The sequence below is a fragment of the Balaenoptera ricei genome, chromosome 3 (genome assembly GCF_028023285.1).
Source record: "Balaenoptera ricei isolate mBalRic1 chromosome 3, mBalRic1.hap2, whole genome shotgun sequence".
Lineage (NCBI taxonomy): Eukaryota > Metazoa > Chordata > Mammalia > Artiodactyla > Balaenopteridae > Balaenoptera > Balaenoptera ricei.
In genome coordinates, this window is record NC_082641.1 from 46,264,608 (window position 1) to 46,285,238 (window position 20,631).

The 20,631-nt window shown below is 39.3% G+C and overlaps 1 protein-coding gene across 1 annotated transcript in view; it reads left to right on the forward strand.

Moving 5' to 3' along the window:
• RAB3C (RAB3C, member RAS oncogene family) overlaps nucleotides 1–20,631 on the forward strand; it is a 271,243-nt gene that overhangs the window by 204,529 nt on the left and 46,083 nt on the right. Inside the window, exon 3 of the mRNA XM_059919310.1 lies at nucleotides 9,110–9,234. Within this exon, the coding sequence (XP_059775293.1) occupies nucleotides 9,110–9,234 (125 nt within the window). The remainder of the gene's footprint in view (nucleotides 1–9,109; nucleotides 9,235–20,631) is intronic.

Below are 20,631 nucleotides of genomic sequence, written 5' to 3' on the forward strand. Positions count from 1 at the left end.
GGGGGGGCTCTGTCTCTGTTTTCCAGTGGGTGATGCTTCCTCCATCCAGTAGTTGTTTTTCTTTCTGGCATAGAAGAGAGATGTCCAGTTGTTCCTACACACATATGGATTAAAAAAATAGAATTTGACATTTTGTACAAACAAAATGAGATTAGAAATTATAACAGAGGCATGATAGAAATGGGTCTAAAGTTGGTTTTAGACTGACAATGCAGAATCTGATGTGGTCCCAGGTGGTTCCAGAACCACACTGCTCAAGATGACTGCTTCTTGAGTTCTTGAATAAATGCTCACTATTGGCCCTCAGCAATGGACTTCCTGCAGAGAGGAGGATCAGATCCTTCAGGCCCATCCAGTTCTGCTCATTTCCACATGCAGCCTCATGACTCTCATATATATGGAGATTTAGAGTATTTTGGTCTCCTCAGGAGACATATTATTTTTTATTTTTAAAAACGAGTCAACTGTTTGGCATATGACTTTCTTCCCAACTTCCCTGTTCAGTAGGATGTAGTCACTGCTCTTCCCTGTGGAAGTAGATGAGGAGGCACGGAGAGTCTTGGGATACAGACACATCAGCCACTAGGTAACTGCATCATCTCCATTAACATGTCACTCCACATGTTGAGTTTCAGCTTTGTCATCTACAAAATGAAGGAGTCAGACTAGGACCCTCCAAAGCAACTGTTCCACGGTGATGAGGTGCTAAGTTACTCCCTGAGTATCCTCATCCTGACTGTTGGTGCTGGAACAGAAAGGAATGTGATTCCTGTAGGCTGGAATGAATAGCTCATCACACAGATGGCCTTTGCAGGTTGTAGAGGAGCCAACACTTGCCTTTCTCTACCAAGGACATGGTCAGGATGTCAAAGACCTTGGAAGAACTCCCTCAGCAACGCATCCTGAAAGGGATATCATGGGGCACTGGCATCACATACAGTAGTGATTCTCCTCCTGTGCTGTTTTTATTTTATGCTGATACTCTGAACTTACTGAATTCCTTAGGCATTTTTGCCACATTTGATCTATTGTTCACTCATTCATTTGGTCACTAATTCACAGTTACTGGATGAGACCCTTCTTTGTGCCAGATATTTTCCTGAGTGCACAGTGGTGAACAAAACAGTTGGGGTCCCTGCCCCCCTGTAGTCTAGGAGAGATACAGACAAGTGAGAAGGTCCTAGTGAGTGAGGTACAGGGTGTTTGGGGGCCCATATGATGAGCACCTAGTCCAGAGGAGGGATGTGAGCAGAGACCAGATGGAAGAGGGTGAGATAGCCTGACCCAGAGGCCATAAGTGTGTTTTAGACAATGGCACATATGATAGCAACAGGTGAGTTTCTTGCAAAACTAATGAAGCTTAAATTCTGTGGTGTACCAGGAAACAGACTCTTTGAAAAAAAGGCAAAAACAAAAAACAAATCTGATTTGTAGCATTTGCTAATTTCCATGGTATAAATACACCCATCGTGGTCAACGTTAAGGTACAGTTTAACAACCAACCCACAAAAGTCCTTAATATTATTTAATAATCAGTGCTTTCAAGCTGGTACTGCCATCTCCAGAACCTTGCTAGGAAGCTTTGGGTCCCTTACCTGGACAAGCCCATTCCAAATGTATTAGTTGGGGTTTCTCCTGCAGCAGGCTCGGAGAGGGGAATTTGGATACAAGTAGTTTTTTTCAGAAAGTGTAAGAAATAGCCACAGAGGGTGGGGAAGTTAGCTGGGGAAGGGAAGACCACCAATAAATGGTGTTTCTACCATTATGGGTAACTAGAGTTTCATCCTTCTTGAAATTCTGGGAATCAGTGTGGCAGCATCCTGAGGAGCAAGGGAGTGGCAGTAGTTATACACTAACTCCTGTCAGTCACTGGCTGAGGTCTGTTCCTGGGGTGTGCTCTTTCCCTGTTACATTTGACTTTCCCTGATGGGTAGAGTGGCCTTCCATTGCTTCAGAGAAGACTTTAAAGCCAGAAGCTGCAGATACTGGCAGTTGGAAGTCAGCCAGCACGCGAGGAAGTGGCAAGGCCTGGGGGATATGTGCAGAGCACCAACAGCATCTGCTACAAATTGCCCTGTACCTAATTCTGTATTTCTTTTTTTTTTTCCTCTTCCATTATGGTTTATCACAGATTATTGAATATAGTTCCTGTGCTCTACAGTAGGACCTTGTTGTTTATCCATTCTATGTATACTAGTTTGCATCTGCTAACCCCAAACTCCCAATCCTTCCCTCCCCCTTGGCAACCACAAGTCTGTTCCCTATGTCTGTGAGTCTGTTTCTGTTTTGTAAATAAGTTCATTTGTGTCATATTTTAGATTCCACATATAAGTGATATCATATGGTATTTGTCTTTCTCTGACTTACTTTGCTTAGTATGATAATCTCTAGGTCCATCCATGTAGCTGCAAATGGCATTATTTCATTCTTTTTTATGGCTGAGTAGTATTCCATTGTATGTATGTGCCACATCTTTATCCATTCATCTGTTGATGGACATTTAGGTGTTTCCATGTCTTGGCTATTGTAAACAGTGCTGCTATGAACATAGGGGTGCATGTATCTTTTCGAATTATAGTTTTGTCCAGATATATGCCCAAGAGCAGGATTGCTGGATCCTATGGCAACTCCATTTTTAGTTTTTTGAGGAACCTCCATACTGTTCTCCATAGTGGCTCCACCAATTTACATTCCCACCAACAGTGTAGGAGGGTTCCCTTTTCTCCACACTCTCTCCAGCATTTGTTATTTGTAGACTTTTTAATGATGGCCATTCTGACCTTCTGTATTTCTAATTTACATTTTTTCCTTAAATTGGGCCCTCACATTTTTATTAGTTTTAGGCCTTGCAAAACCTAGAGCCACCCATAGTGGTAGCTCCTAGTTGTTGAAAAATGTAGCATGTTTGAGAAATTCAAAGAAATTAATAAGGCTATATCAAAGTTGGGAGGAGGGTGGGAAGCAAGAGATGAAATGAGAAAGCAATGCTGGGCTATTCTAGGTTTGGCTGAGATTTGCTGATCTCTGTAGAACTCAGCTGGGCTCCTCCTGCTTTCTCATTCCTCTGGGACAGGCTGACAGAGCAGCCCCCTTTCTGGGATGGCCTCTTCCATGATGAAGAGCAAGAATGCCAGAGGGCTGATGCAACTCACAATGCCTCTGATGCTTATTGCTCACCAGTGGCTCACACCAAATCTCCTAATATTCCATTGGCCAAAGCAATTCACTTGGCCCAGTCCAAAACCAGGAGGGCAAGGAAATATAATCCACCTACAAGGAAGGAGGTGATGACTCAGTGAGGTCAGTAATACAATCTCCTCTAGGATTTTCACCAAGATGTTAGTGGTGGTTATCTGGGGTTAGTGAGATTTCTGATAATTTTTATTTTTTGCTTTAGCTTTTTCTCTTATTAGAATTTTTAATGAGAATATAGCAATTTTACCAAAAACTATAAACCTATTTCTTTAAGTAATTAAAGATATTAAAGGTTGGAGAACATTTATTTGAGGATACATTTTTAACATTTCCTTTTATAACTCCTTTATTAAATGAGTTAATGTACTTATGAAAAGCCTATCTCAACTTCTGAGACTACCTGTTAGCTTTTACAGTGTATATAAATCATTAGGTTTTATTATGTTCCTATTTTTGTTTCCTTATTACTACTCATTCATTTTAAAATTTATTTTGTTTATATCTTTTATTTTGTATGTATCTCTGTAAACCACCTGCAAACACTTTGAGTGTTAGATGGGAAGTAAAGAAACAGATTATTTTAAAAACTGAAACAGGTGTGGGCGAGAGAGCCATCCCAGTCATACATACAAATCAGCTGCAGACATTATTTTTTTAAACGCTTATGATGACGTCCCTAAAGGTTCTGATTTAATTGTTCTAGGTTGAAGTTATTTATAAAAGCTCTCCAAGGGTTGAGAAAAATTGAATAAATAAATGATTATGTTAGTGGAAAAGTAACAGAAGGGCCAATGTTATGCGATGAGCAGTCGGAGATTGGGAAATTCCATAATGATTTGAAGTCTGCTGAGATGCTGAAGGCTGAGGCTTCCGAATATTGAGAAGAGTAAGGGAAATGGACGCTGAGGAGAAATTTGAGCTTCCAGAATGAAGAATAGGACTGCTGTTAAGGTCTGTCTGAGATTCACTGCAGGGGAAGAGCTGGTCATATTCTCTCTGGCACCTCATTTTCCCATGTAGAGCCCAGATCAGACCCTAAGAGAGAACTGCTTTTTGGGTTACTGAGGTACATTTTGTGGACCGTTTTTCAGAACATTATCACTGATAAGAGTCTCTTCTCAATGAAAACAGGTTGAACTCGTAGGAAATTATTTATATACCCAGAACAAGAGAGGAGAAATAGAGATATTATAGGAATTTGATTTGTCTGTTTACAGCTCTCCTAAATTATTTTATTTTGTGCAGAGTTCAGTCATTTATGTATAAAATATGAAAATCTCTTTATCTCCCACTGCCTCATAATATAAAACAAAAACAAAACAAAAATCAAAATCCTCTCTCCCTACATATATATTTATAGAGGAACCATATAAAAATATAGAAATATATATAGAGAGGGGGGTTATTGTTTTATTTTTGTTTTTAACTAAAAGACAGATAACTGGGTTTTTTTAGTAACCAGGATCTCGTTACTGGTAAGGTCTGAGTTAATTGCCATTTGTAGAGTAACCATGGTGACCAGCATGTTGCTTCTGAGTCCATTAATCTTGTTGAGGTTAACAGTAAATCCCAAAGGATCTTTTGCAGTGTTTCAGAAATAAATCATCTTCTCACATGTATGTTATTTGGTGACAGCACTTTCTTTAAATATGTCTCCCTAACAGACAAAGAAATAAGACAGTCCCTAATGAGGTGGTAAAAACCCGTTCCCGAATAAGAAATTTTACAAAATATAGCAAATGACTGAAAAAGTAGATACATAGAAATGACACATGAAAGGAGGATTTACTCAATAAACATGTACTGTACTCCTAATAGACATACCAAAAAAAGGCCATTTACTCCTTCTTAGTAATGTATCTGTACAGGACCTCAGCCTTGAGGTATAAACCGGAGACAAAATTTCAGATTCTTCAATGAAAAAAACTCAAATTATTTTTTAGATTATAGAAATTAGAAAGGATGTGTTGACCTGGACTGAGGAAGAGAAACAGCTGGCTGCCCAAGCTGGGACTAATAATGTTTTATATTTGTAAAAAGGTGTTTGCGACGTAGAAAGTAGAGCATGACCCTACCTAAAACCACATTTGTCCTACAACATCCCCAGAGATTAAGTACAAAATGTGGTGGCCTCATTTTACAGATGAAGATGCTGAGGCTAAAGAATGCAGAATGACTTTCCCATACTCAGTATTAGTGCTTTCTTTCAAATGAGCTGAATAAAATTGTTAGGATTCTGAGTTGGAAGGGATGGGGATTGGATTTTCATCCCAACATTCTTCTGCCCTTAATTCATATTACACACAATTCTGGGTCTTTGTCAACCCATGAGGTTTATATTTTCTCATCTCCAAGTATTCCTGAGCTAAAGGAATAATCCAAGCTCTCATTTCAACCTAGGTCTTCATACATAAAAGAAATACCAAGAAAACAATAGTGTTTTACAGAAGCTAAGATGCACAATTACTCATATTTTAACATCTCTGAAATGGGGATGTGTCTTACAATAAATAACATTGTAATTGCTGATGCTGTATGAGAAATGGATTCCACTGCCTGTACATGCGCCAACATGGTCATAGCTGTGTATACTGTCCTTACCTCAACTGAGTGGTGGAACTGTTACAACGTAGGTAGAAAGTTATTGTGTATGCAGGAGCGGGTATCAGTTTGATGTTAGGGATGTGAATACTCATTTGGAGTAATGATCATCATTTCATATTTCCCTGCAAAACAACATGCTGGTGCTCTACAGGTCTTAAGGGAAGATACCCACAAGCAGAAGGGTATGCTGACTTATTGAGGTAGTCATGGGATGATCATCTTTCATGAACAAAGCATCATGAACAAAGCAACTGAAGACAGAAAGAATTACTAAATCCCTCAGAATACATGAAAAAAACTTCAAAGTAACAAGAAGCTGTTGTAACTGACAAGTGTGTCTAGCAGGAAAATTGTTAACCATTGTATCATAGTTTCATTGGCTGCTGCTTTTTGTTCTTGGCCATTCTTAAAGTAATTTTTAATCTTATAATCCATGGCATCTTAGATTCTATGATATGTAGTAATTCATAAATCAGTCAGCATGGTTCTGTTCCCCTGTAGCTGGTGATTGGGCTTTGCCTAAAGCTACTCTGTTGATGGTGGACTTCATCAGAAAGTCCAGAGTAGTCAAAAACAAATCTTATTTCATTAACCAACTCTGGCAAATTAATGCTTTGTTCACTTCAACACAAATGTCTCAGACCACAGTTGATATTTGATTAAAAAGAGAAATTGTCTCCAATGGCTCTTGAAGCTTTTAAGATAATGGTTCTTTATAATTCCCCAATTATAGAAAGTGTTCATTTTTAATAATTGGCAATTTAGGACATTGCAGAGGTTACAGTAAAATATTTCTGATATAGGTACAATTGGAAAGGAGGATGGTTCTGATGTAATCATGACCTCCCAAAATTACACACACACACACACACACACACACACACACACACACACACACACACACACACACAGTATAAACAGGGAATGTTGTGTATGCATAGATGTATAATCTATCTCTGTGGCTTCCAAAGACCCCATGAGTTGTTATGCTGGAACTGAGAGACTCAGACATGTTTAATGGCAGAAGCAAGCATTCCATTAACTTGGTTAAAGAGTACAAATCAGCTAGCTGAGTTGTTTCTTCTTTACCTTCACAAAGGTGCACCCCGGCCTGGTTTAAGTTTATACAGTCAGGGATGCAGCAGGAAGAGTTTAACTAGGTCAGAAGAGTGCTAAATTTTTTCAGGCAAGCATTTGTCCTTGGTAAATTCAGTGAGCCATGCCTTTACATACCAGCCCCAGCCTCTTCCTTACGCAAGTATGACACTCTCCTGTGACTCCCATCTCCCCAACTTCATTCTGCAAATTTGCGTTCTAGCTGTGTGCCAGGATAAGAACTTTCTCCATTAACATAGGGGCTCTCAACCTAGGGCCTTTCCAGGCATAGGCCAAGCCTTGGCTAACAAGACCTAGAGGAGCAAAGGGATAATTTTTTTAATTACCTAAGGAAATCTGATTAGATTTGAGTTCCTTTGAAAGAACCTTTGGAATTTATTTATACAACTATCTTAGCACTTGAGATTTAAGGTGTGTCCAGATATAGAATATTTTTTGCACCTTAATTCACTCTGAATTCATCATTTTTCATATACCCCGCTCATAAGATGAGGTAAGTGAAAAGTATAGATTTTGAATGTCTGCCTTTATTTTCCCAGTTTATAGATATATGCTGAATGTGACTATTGCTAGAGGAGTGTATTATTCTCTTAGGGGTCAGAATTAGAAAGGTCACATCCCCAGATTTTTCTGATAAAATATGCTGCACCTTGAGATACTCACATGGAACCAAAGGTATCTTTCACCAGATATTTTAATCTCATTTGAAAACTTGTACTTGGTTCAGGGAAGTACTCTGAGATAAGACCCTATCTGCCTTTTAGCTCTCTTCTTTCTTCTCAGAAGGGAGAAATAGTGATGACATCTCATTAGAAGCTCTCCTGCTGCAGTTTAAAGCTATTTGCTTTCATTCTCTCTTCAAGCTGAGCGCAGCGCATCACTATTTTCTATGTAAAAATCCTGAAGTATTTGACAGTTGCTAGTAAGAACATGCCAAGCTTCTCTTTTTGACGCTTTACAAATCCCTTATTAAACTTTCATCATTTGCTTAGCTTTTCTTCCTCTCCCTCCCTCTCTCTCTCTCTCTTTCTCTCCCTCTCTCTCTCTCTCCCCCACCCACCCACCCACTGGGTGATATGTCTTTCCCGCCTATCTTGAATTATTGTTATCAAATAAGAACGTGGCCAATAAAAAGGGAGGATTAAAGAACATGGCTTCCTTTCAGCTTCCTCTCTGAAATGATAACAAATACACTAGAACTTCACTTCTCAAACTTGTAATGAGTAGTACAGATATGTGTTTAAGAGCACAGGCTTGAAAGCTTTACTGACTGCGTTTGATTTCCAGATCTACCACTTTACTAGCTGAGTTGTCTTAGGTGAATTTTTTAACCTTTCTGTGCCTCATTTTCCTCAACTATAAAATGAGGATCATAATATTATCTCCCTTGAGTTACTCTAAGGATTAAGTTAAGGTAACATATATAAAGAGTTTAAAACAGTACCTGCAAATATTAACTATTATAATTATCAACTAAGTTTCAAAATCAAAATTTGGTTATGTGCATTATGATCCATACCGGAAGCTTATTCTGAATCCTAGATATCCTGTTTATAGTAACCTAAAACACCAGCTCATTGTATTATAATTTTGATATTAATCAACCTGGCATTTTTCTCTTAAAAATGTAAGGCATGAGTATATTAGTTCTTATAACACTTTTTAAAAATATTATCATTACTCACAGATTTCCTAACCCAATTGTCTTAGCTCTTTAAGTTGTGACTATAACAAGGTAAAAATTTTTTTTCTGTGATGGGCTATAAATAGTGACCAACCATCTCAGGTTTCTTGGAACTGAGGGGTTTCTTGGGGCATAGGACTTTTACTGCTAAAACTGGGAACATCTTGTGCAAACTGGGATGGCTGGCCACTCACTCCAGCTATAAAAGTACTGTATAAGGTGGAGTAGAAGGGGGGAAGGAAGAAGCGGTAGTAATATTAATCTCATCAAACACAGAAGAATTCTAAATACAACACCACACCACCGTTCCCCTGATTTTTGACTCACGCAATCCCTGATGAGTATCTGAAGGGTAGAATTGCACTGAACTAATTAATTCTAAATGTCAGACATTTGGGCTTCATTTTTTGCTATTATCGTCATCTGTGGGATATATTTCTTCTCCTTCATTTTATGCTGTTGCACTTTCCTCTGATCATTTTTTTGCCTGTTGTTTTTTTTTTCTTGTAGGTCAACTCAAATCAAAACATACTCATGGGATAATGCCCAGGTTATCCTGGTTGGGAACAAATGTGACATGGAAGATGAGCGAGTCATCTCAACTGAGAGGGGCCAACATTTAGGAGAACAGCTTGGTAAGAAACAAATGATCAAATTAATGAGAAAGAGAGCATGGTAATTACTTGTAACACAGTGCAGAGTCCCAGCTACTTGCTAGGATGGATTTAATGAAAAGATTGTCAACCCGACAGTAGAAACCAACACATCACCTGTAAGTAGTAAGTGGATTTCCTCCCACTTTCTGTGGCATCCTTAGAATCCAAGCACAATTACAGAAGCAAAATAGACAGCCAGCATTTGGATTTAGCACAAGATGTTCAAATTCCATTGCATAAGAAAGACAGGATGTGCCTTGCTTGCTATTTCTTTGGGGCTTTTTCTCTATATACAATATTTTATACTGAGTGAGCACTTTATTATGCTATATGATTGTTGTTTTCAAGTTTCCATTGGAGGAGGGTGGGTAATAGGCACAGAATAGGTCATGTTATAGATTCTGGTTCTAGGGACACCACTGGCAATGTGTGTTACAGTTACAAACCTCTTTGAGACTCTACCTACTCATATCTTAAGAATGAGTATTATGACCCATGCTTACTTTACCAAGTCCTTGTAGGTAAGATCAACTGAGATAAGAGATAGATATGAAAGAGTTTTAGAAATGGCAAAGCCATTTCAAACGCAAAACATTGTATATAGGGGGAAAAAATGCTTGAGTGAGTAGGGTAGAGTTTTGGTGCAAAGGAGGGAATCATGATTGATTGATTTTTTTAAAATAATTTTTATTGGAGTATAGTTGACTTACAATGTTGTGTTAGTTTCAGGTGTACTGCAAAGTGAATAAGTTATACATGTACATATATCCACTCTTTTTTAGATTATTTTCCCATATAGCTCATTATAGAGTATTGAGTAGAGTTCCCTGTGCTATACAGTAGGTCCTTATTAGTTATCTATTTTATATATAGTAGTGTGTAAATGTCAATCCCAATCCCCCAATTTATCCCTTCTCCCTTTCCCCCCTAGTAACCATAAGTTTGTTTTCTACATCTGTGACTCTATTTCTGTTTTGTAAATAAGTTCATTTGTACCATTTTTTAAGATTCCACATATAAGCGATATCATATGATATTTGTCTTTCTCTGACTTACTTCACTCAGTATGACAATCTCTACGTCCATCCATGTTGCTGCAAATGGCATTATTTTGTTCTTTTTTATGGCTGAGTAATATTCCATTGTATATATGTACCACATCTTTATCCACTCCTCTGTCGATGGACATTTAGGTTGCTTCCATGTCTTGGCTACTGTAAATAGTGCTGAAATGAACATTGGGATACCTTTTCAAATTATGTTTTTCTACAGATATATGACCAGGAATGGGATTGTTGGATCATGTAGTAGTTCTATATTTAGTTTTTTTAAGGAACTTCCATACTGTTCTCCATAGTGGTTGTACCGATTTACATTCCCACCAAGAGTGTAGAAGGGTTCCTTTTTCTCTACACCCTCTCCAGCACTTATTGTTTGTAGATTTTTTTGATGATGGCCATTCTGACTGTTGTGAGGTGGTTGTAGTTTTGTACAACTACTCATTGTAATTTTGATTTGCATTTCTCTAATAATTAGTGATGTTGAGCATCTTTTCATGTGCTTTTTGGCTATCTGTGTGTCTTCTTTGGAAAAATGTCTATTTAGATCTTCTGTCCATTTTTTGGTTGGGTTGTTTGCTTTTTTGATATTGAACTGCATGAGCTGTTTGCATATTTTGGAAGTTAATTCCTTGTCGCTTCATTTGCAAATATTTTCTCCCATTCTGTTTGTTGTCTTTTCATTTTGTTTATGGTGTCCTTTGCTGTGCAAAAGCTTTTAAGTTTCATTAGGTCCAATTTGTTTGTTTTTATTTTCATTACTCTAGGAGGTGAATTCAAAAAGATATTTCTGCGATTTATGTCAAAGAGAGTTCTGTCTATGTTTTCCTCTAAGAGTTTTATAGTATCCAGCCTTACGTTTAGGTCTTTGATCCATTTTGAGTTTATTTTTGTGTATGGTGTTAGGGAGTGTTCTAATTTTATTCTTTTACATGTAGCTGCCCAGTTTTCCCAGCACCACTTATTGAAGAGACTGTCTTTTCTCCATTGTATATTCACGGTTGCTGGTTTTGATATCATATTTGTGTGTGGATGATTTTTTACTACTGCTTTATGTTTGCCTTTACCAGTGAGCTTTCCCACTTGTGATTTTCTTGTTTCTAGCTGTGGCCTTCCCCCCCCACACACACCTAGAGAAGTTCTTTTAGCATTTGTTGTAAGGCTGGTTTGGTGGTGCTGAATTCTCTTAGCTTTTGCTTATCTGTAAAGCTTTCGATTTCTCTGTCAAATCTGAATGAGAGCCTTACTGGTTAGAGTAATCTTGGTTGTAGGTTTTTCCCTTTCAACACTTTAAATATATCGTACCTCTCTGTTCTGGCCTGCAGAGTTTCTGCTGAAAAATCAGCTGTTAACCTTATGAGGATTCCTTGTGTGTTATTTGTTGCTTTACCCTTGTTGCTTTTAATATTTTTTTCTTTGTCTTTAATTTTTGTCAGTTTGATTACTATGTGTCTCGGTGTGTTCCTCCTTGGGTTTATCCTGTATGGGACTCTCTGCACTTCCTGGACTTGGATGAGTGTCTCCCTTTCCCATGTTAGGGAACTTTTCAGTTATAATCTCTTCAAATTTTTTCTCAGGCCCTTTTCCTTTCTCTCCATCTTCTGGGACCCCTATAATGCAAATGTTGGTGCATTTGCTGTTGTCACAGAGGTCTCTGTGACTGTCCTCATTTCTTTTTTCATTCTTTTTTCTTTGTTCTATGGCAGTGATTTCAAACACTCTGTCTTCCAGCTCACTTTGTTCTTCTGCCTGTTATTCTTCTATTGATTCCTTCTAGTGTATTTTTTTATTTCAGTTATTGTGTTGTTCACCTCTGTTCTTCAAATCTTCTCTTTTTTAAACATTTCTTGTATCTTCTTGGTCTGTTCCTCCATTTTTTTTCTGAGATTTTGAATCATATTTACTATTATTACTCTGAGTTATTTTTCAGGTAGATTGCCTATCTTCTCTTCCTTTAGTTGTTCTCCTGGGTTTTTATCTTGTTGCTTTGTCTGCAACATATTTCTCTGTTGTCTCATTTTGTCTAACTTTCTGTGTTTGTGGTCTCCTTTCCACAGGCTGCAGGATCATAGTTCCTCTTCCTTCTTGTGTCTGACCCCTGGTGGGTGAGGTTGGTCCTGGAGCTTTTGTAGGTGTCCCAGTGGGAGGGACTGGTGCCTGCCCTCTGGTGGGTAGAGCTGGGTCTTGTCCCTCTGGTGGACAAGGCTGTGTCACAGGGTGTGATTTGAGGTGGCTGTGAGCTCAGTGCAACTTTAGACAGCCTGTCTTCTGATGGGTGGCACTGTGTTCCTATCTTCTTTGTTGTTTGGCCTGAGGCTTTCCAGCACTGTAGCCTGTAGGTTGTTGGGTTGGACTGGGTATGGTGCCAAAATTGGGACCTCCTGGAGAGTTCATGCCAATTAGTATTCCCTGGGGCCTCCACTACCAGTCTCTTCGCCCCCCACAGCAATCTACAGCTGACCCATACCTCCCCAGGAGAGCCTCCAAGACCCCTAGGTAGGTCTAACCCAGGTTCCTATGGATGTACTGCTTTTTGCTGGTCCCAGGGCACATGAGACCTTGTGTGCACCCTCCAAGAGTAGAGTGTTTTTCCCCCAGCCCTTTGGAGTTCCTTCACTCAAGCTCTGCTGGTCTTCAAGGCTAAATGCTCTGGGGGTTCTTCTTCCCAATGCCAGATTCTCAGACTGTGTCTTGGAGGGCTATTTTTATGTGGGAACGTTTCTGTGTGGCCTGCATGGGTTTAAATTTTTTTGGTGGTAGGGCTGTTTTTAGTATAGGTGTCTGCCACCTCTTTCTTCAGTGTATGCTGTCCATTATCCCCTTGATAGGAGGTGTGACTGATGTTGTAGTGACAAGAGCCTGCATTGGATATTGAACCTCCCCTTTGTTCTGTGGTTGTCACTGCCCTGTCAGGGGTGGGGTCTGCTCCCTAGTTCTTGGAGTAGAGGCCCCCAGATCTGTTTCTTGGCTGTGTTTCTGATCTGTGGTGTGAGTTAGGTGGGACTGGAGCACTCCCACTGGGAGAGAAGCCACTGAGTATCCCTCCTCTGGAGCTGTTCACCTGTGGGTGTGCTCTGTTGTGTCACCTTTCACCCGTTGTGTGAGCTCTCAGATTACACAGTTGTTGGCACTGCTCTCGGCCCCACCTTAACTGTGTGGGTATGCCAGCAGTTGGCCCTGGTGTCTCCCAGGTGCTGTTTTCACCAGGCCACTAGTGTAGATCCACTGAAGTCAGTTTCCAGGATTGCAGTAATCACGGATCTGCATCCACTGTGGGTGTTATGGGGTCAGTTCGGACTCTGGCCTGGCCCAACACCCATGTGTACGTGTCCACAAAGTCCACAGCTGCTAAAGCTAGACCCGTCTCAGCTGCAGGAGCACTCGTTGTCTGCTCAGGTGTTCTGCAGGTGCTGAGTTTACAAAGCCAGTTGCAGGGGTGTAAATCCGCAGTTTGCACAGCAGTAAGGGGAGATTTCATCTCTTCTTCCTTAGTTGCACGGTCCCTGGGGCTCAGCTGTGGTTTCAGCCCCACCTATGCATGTGGGCCACCCACAGGCATCTGCTCCTGAGGCTGCCCCAGAGCACATGAGCCTGCCCTGGTGGGAAGGGGGCACAGAGGAGGTGGCGACTGGGGGACACCCATGGCAGGGACTGGTGCGTGGGGATAGAGGCTGCAATGGCCATGATTGATTTATTAATTCAAGGCATTTTTTACTGAGCACCAGTTATGTGTCCTGCACTGTGTCGGACATCACGGGGGATACCAGAAAAGTGTGATCCACAGTCCCTCGGCTCAAGTTGCTTTCAATCAACTGGGGAGACCAGAGATACACACAAGAAAGCAGAAATAACAACACCAAAAATAGCATCATGAGGATATGATAAGCTAGGAGACAGATGCCAAGAGGAAAGAAACAGAGGGAGGGTGGCAGACACAGGTGTTAGAAGGAGGTGTGAGAGTGAAGTGAGATGGGAGGCAGATAAGGAGCAATGCAGAGGAAACAGAGAAAATGTATGGAAATGAGCAGAACAGCTAAGAAGAGGTGAGTGATGAGAGGAGCTAACAATCATATGGGTTAAATGGCAAGACAAGTTTTGAATGGTCCTGAAAGGAGAGTAGAATATGAAAACCATGAAGAGGAGAAGAAGCATCATGAATAAAGGGCACAGTGGAGTAAGGACATTGAGAGGAACATTGGGAGGAGAGTGAGTGGAAAAGTTGGAACCCAGCGTAATGTTATGGAAGTAGAGTGGATTTGGGGAACAATTCCAGCCCTAAGCAAAGGAGCTGGAATTTCTTTCTTTTCCTTCCTTCCTTCCTCCCTTCCTTCCTCCCTTCCTTCCTCCCTCCCTTCCCTCCCCTCCTTCCCTCCCTCCCTTCCTCCCTTTCTCCCTTCTCCCTCCCTCCCTCCTGTCCCTTTTTCCTCCCTCCCTTCCTTCGGAGAGTCTGGCTTTCTAACCTTTTTGGCCAGGACCTACAGTAAGAAATGCATTCAATCTAGCAACCCAGTGCATACATACGTAGAGAGAAAGAGAATGAAACCAAACAAAACACATTTACTCTTATTAGATGAGATTTGTTCGGTGCTATTCTCTTTTCTATTATTTTTCACCTTCTTTTTTCTTTTAATAATGGTGTCAACTCACTAAATAAATCCTAGGATCCACTAATGTGCTTCAACCCACTATAATTTGAAAAACACTGTTCTGGAGGGGGTACTTTGTGATTAATCTGCAGGGAGTGTGCAGCACAAATTAGAAAAGCAGACCTCCTCTCAGTGGGGCACGCTGTCACTTGGTCATCTCATAAATGAACTATGCACAGTCCAGTCTGAGAGCTTGACCATTTCCTTATGAGATTAGTGAGCTCATTGGACCAAAGGCTATCACCCAATGACCGCAAGAACCCTCCCACCAAACTTTCTTACATTCGCCCATGAGAAAATCATACAGCTGATGTCTGTTCTTTCTGTGGCCGCCCTTGAGCTTTTATCTTCTCGTTCATAGGGCCTCTCCCCATTCTATCAATTTAACAATCTTTTCCCCCCAAAAGTCTGAAAAACTTGGCTATCTTTTCTTAGTCCTCTTAGCACCTCAGGAAGTTAGGAATGGAGAATAGTAGATTCCCCAAGAGAAGAGAGAAAAGAAATCTGGGACAGGGTTGGCAGGGTGGCTTCCTGAGACAATCTCTTCCCTCCCTGTATTTTCTTGACTAGTCAGGCATATGCTATGTGGGGGGAAGAAACTGCTACACAGATGTAAGTGACTTCTATATATAAACCTGAAAATTGTTTGGTTCAAAGAACAATAGATGGGAGCCAATATTTTAGTGACATTGAGCCAGGTAGCTGGTTACATTTTTTACTACTGTAATAAATTACCTGGGTGTTGAGAAGGTCATGTTATGGAAGGGGACATTTAAACTGGTGTGAATGCATCAAGAGGGCAGCTTTCCTTGGAACTCCACTGACTGACACAAACACAAGCCCTTTTCCTGTGGTACATAGATGAAGGAAATTTCCTGAAATTGTGAGGCAGAAATGGTTTATGTACCCATACACATTCTTCCAATGATTTCTGATTGATTTTTTGCTCTGTGTTCAATAAACCCCAGCAGTTGTCATAGCAACCAACACTTGGGCATTCTTAGAGAGTCGTTTACCTTCTTTAATGTGGTTTGACTACACACCCTTCTATAAATGATCATGAGAGATCGTTTATATGGGGGAAAAAACCCTCACAATCTAAGTTTAAAGATTTTAAAGGTCTTAGCTTTATTTTTTTTTAATTACTGGTAAAATTCCATTGTCCAGAACAGCATCACACACACACAAAGGTTGGGCACTGTTTTTTAAATGTCATTACCACATCTTAGCAGATGGTTCAAAAACACTGCTGTATTGATCTAGTTACAATTAATTCTCCATTGTGGATGGTTACATCCATAACATTTGCTTATCCTAATGAAGGTACTTGATGGAACTGAGCTGTAGCTGAGGTCTTTAAAATACTTGTATGTCAGCTGCCCTTGCCAATCCAAACATTTACAATACATCAGTTGCTTGGGAATACAATGAAAATGCTACCTTTCAGGAGCAACCATTGTAGTGCCTGTGATAGACTATGCAGACAATCAGCATTTTTCTGGTCTTCCCTTTCCTGGTTGTTTTGTTTCATTTGGCCTGCTGGGCATGCCCTCCTTCTTGAATTCTGCCATCTTGGCTTCTATACCATGGTGCTCTCTCTCCAGCCATACCTTGGCTGTTTCCTTGGGAGACTCCTCCTCTTTCTCCCTTTTGCACTTTGCCTTTCTGTCCTTGGCCCACCACTCTTCTCTCTCTGCACTCTCCCTTAGATAGTCCCAACCATTTCTGAGGCATGAACTCTGCCTATAAACTAATGACAGCCAAGTCATGTCTTAGCCCTGACCCTCTACCCACCTACCAGCTGCATGTATTCAATACTTCCGATTTTGGGTGGTCCTCTAAATCATGTGCAGCTGAATCCTCTGGGGTTCTTTTTCAAGTGCATATTTGTCAACCCTAACTCAGGCATGCTGCATCAAAGTTTCTGAAGGCCAGGAATCTACATGTTTAACAAACAACATTCTGACTTTCCTACAACCCTAAAATTTTAGAACACTGACTTAAATAGCTGCAAGTGTTTGGAGAAGGTAGGGAACTGCCCCTGAGCTGAACATTATCCTATAGCTAGTATCATTCTTCCCATGTGTGTTTTTGACATTTACTATAGGCACATGTACCTGTAACAATATATAGGAATGTTTTCAATTTTTATTTTTATCCAAATGCCGAATTTATAATATGGCAATAATCTATATATATGTACAGTCTCATAATTTGTTTTAAATGTAAAAATATTAAATATTAAATTAGAAAAATAGAAATAATTAAAGATATGTTTTCCTAAAATAAAAGTAATATAACTGGGAATAAGAACAAAGAAATGTATGCAGGAGAATGGATTTGTATTGCCCTGAAATTATAGAAGAAAGAATACTTGAACCATTTTTACAAGCACTGAATGGGCAGAAAGTGCAGAAGCTCTGAGGTTTCCTAAAAATGTAGTTAGAGAAACAAAAATTGCAGATAAACTAAATTTGCTTCTGGAGAGAAGTGATGTTTTTAATAACTAATTTGTAAGGCTCTAATTTTGTTTTTAATTTGCATTCATATTTCTTCCTAAAGCAAATAACAGATACATATATCCTATTACTCTCCATTTAAATAATTGTCATGATATCATGTGCCTGTATTACTAAATTCCAACCCTGTCGTCTCCATCCTTCCTCCTTGTCTAGCACAGGGAACCCATGAGGATTTCTGACAACTATAAAATATTCTTATACTTTGCCATCTTTCCAACCTGTAAAATTTGTTTCCCCCTCTTTTCACATTTAATGACTTGTTTTGTTTTGTTTATTCATCTTCAAATGTTTATTAAACACCTATAATGATATTAAGGAGTCATGAAATATGTATCTTCCTCCTCGTGAAGCTTAATGTGTGGTCTGCATGTCAAAAATACAATAAAATATAGTGAATGCATAAATTGTTTCCAGCCCTGTTTAGGGCTGGAAAACATCAAAACAAGTATAACTTGAAGGATGAAGGTGGGACATACAGATCTACAAATATATAGTTCCTTCTGTTTTAAGAATAAGAAGAGTGACAAAAAAGTCACATTCTATGTCTATAAACTCTGAAACATTGATTCAATAAAGGCTGGCTTAATTAAGCAGTTCCTTCAAGGGAATAATCTCTTGAAGTAGAAAAAGGTAAATTAAAGACAAATCAGAAAGGATACTCCTTCACATAACAAAGAATATACTAAAAGAACTGATTGTTTCTGGAGGAGGGAGGTGGTGCAGACAGGATATATTCAATATAGTTGCTTCCCAAAAAGTCTAGATAAATCAAGTAAGGCAGATACACCATGGCTAATAGAGTTTGGACTCTATGGGACATTTCTATCCCACCAAGAATAAGAGTTTGAGCACATTGACCATGCGGCTTCATATGCCTTGATATCACTCCTGGGGACATGTTAACTAGGGTGAATGGAACATCGTTGTTACCAAGCCAGGAAAGTCTACCTCCTGAGATTTGAGTGCCCATGCTGCTGATTTCTGCTGAGACTAGATGACTTCAGGAATGCCTAATTTAGGAACTCTGATTCTAGGATTCTTCAATTGGTTTCTAATTTGAGTCTTTTAGTGTAAACACCCTTGTCTTTCATTGCCAACTCAGGTGAGAATGAACAAAGCAGTAACTTCACTGAACTTTGGATCCATACAGTCTGATCCTAAGCAGCCAGATTCTCTTTATACATTTTCCATTGAAGAGAATTATAGTTACCAGTGTCACACCTTCCTGACCACTAAGCTCCGCTTGAGTCACTGTATACTTGGAACGACCTTGAGATACAGATTAGGTCTTAACTGCGTTTAGTTTTCTATTTTACAATCCAGGAGAGAATTAGGGTCTATAATAATGGATGAGCCTATTTAAACTCTGTTCATGGACCCCCGAGTCTTCCAGTGATCCACAGTGATCCAGTGAAAGATGCCAGAAAATGACTAGATCACTGTTAAGGATAAATTTTCTCAAATGCAATATTGCCCAAGTACATAATATTTATTTTCAAACAGTGCCCAGCTTTATGGAATTTCCTCCAACCAGTAAATTGGAAAACTCCTTGACTACTCATTCCGTGCTTTATAAGAAACCTCTGAAAATTCTTGATGCCTCACTCTCTGGGCCTTAAAAATTACACTGAGACAGTTACCACTAAACCGGTTACACAGCAACTTCTTAGTACCTTTAGAGCATTATTTTAGGGAATCTGTAAGGAGGACTACTTAAGGTAGTTCCCTTCTAAATAATGAAAAATTAAGGTATTGTAAAGTGTGCTGTCTTTCTTCTTTGTTGTGCTGAGAGAGCCATATAAGACTGCTCTGAGACTAGGAATAACAGAGATAAATTAACTCAAGTCACAGGTAGGCCTCAAAACATTGAGGGGATCTCACTTCTTTCTCAGAAAATTCAATTCAGGCAGGACCAAGGCAAGGAGAGGAGAAAGTAAATAGAAGTTAAAAAAAGTAAATAGAAAAGTAAATCAGGCCAGTTAAATTGGGATCTCTCTGGTGGGACTCAGTCAACAGTATTTTTTTTTTTTTATTTTATTGAGGTATAATTGACATATAACATTAGCTCAGGTATATTGAGTTATAATTGACATATAACATTAGTTCAGGTATGTAACATAATGATTCAATATTTGTATGTATTGCAAAATGATCACCACAGTAAGTCTATATCCATCACTATACATAATTACAAAAACTTTTTTCTTGTGATGAGAACTTAAGATTTATTCTCTTAACAACTTTCAAATATGCAATACAGTATTTTTAACTATGGTACTGTGCTGTACATTACATCTCCGTGATTTATTTATTTTATAACTGGGCATTAGTACCTTTTGAACCTTTCATCCATTTTGCCTGCCCAACCCCCAGCCCCCACCTCTGATCACCACCAATGTGTTCTCTGTATCTGAGGTGGGTTTTATTTTGGAGGTTTTTTGGGGGGGAGGTGGTTTCCTTTTTTTTCTGAGATTCTGCATATAAATGAGATCATACAGTATTTGTCTTTCTCTGTCTGACTTATTTCCCTCAAGGTTCATCCATGTTGTCATAAATGGCAAGATTTCTTTCTTTTTTATGGCTGAATAATATTCTATTGTGTATGTGTGTGTGCATATGTGTGTTTATCCATTCATCCAATGATGGACACTTAGGTTGTTTCCATATCTTGGCTACTGTAAATAATAATGTAGTGAACGTAAGGGTGCCTATATCTTTTTGTTTTTATTGTATAAATGCCTAAAAGTGGAATTTCTGGATCATATGATATTTCTATTTTTAATTATTTGAGGAATATCCATATATGGCTATACCAATTTACATTCCCATCAACAGTGCACAAGGGTTCCCGTTTCTTCATACCCTTACCAACACTTGTTAATTTTTGTACTTTTGGTAATAGCCATTCTAACAGGTGTGAGGTGATAGCTCTTTGTGGTTGTGATTTACATTTCACTGATGATTAGTGATGTTAACCATGCTTTCATATACCTGTTGGCCATCTGTATGTCTTTGGAAAAAATGTCTATTCAGATCCTCTGCCCAATTTTTAATCATATTTTTTGTTTAATTATTGACTTTGAGTTGTACAAGCTCTTTATATATTTTGGATATTAACCCCTTCTCCTGATAAATAGTTTGAAAATTTTT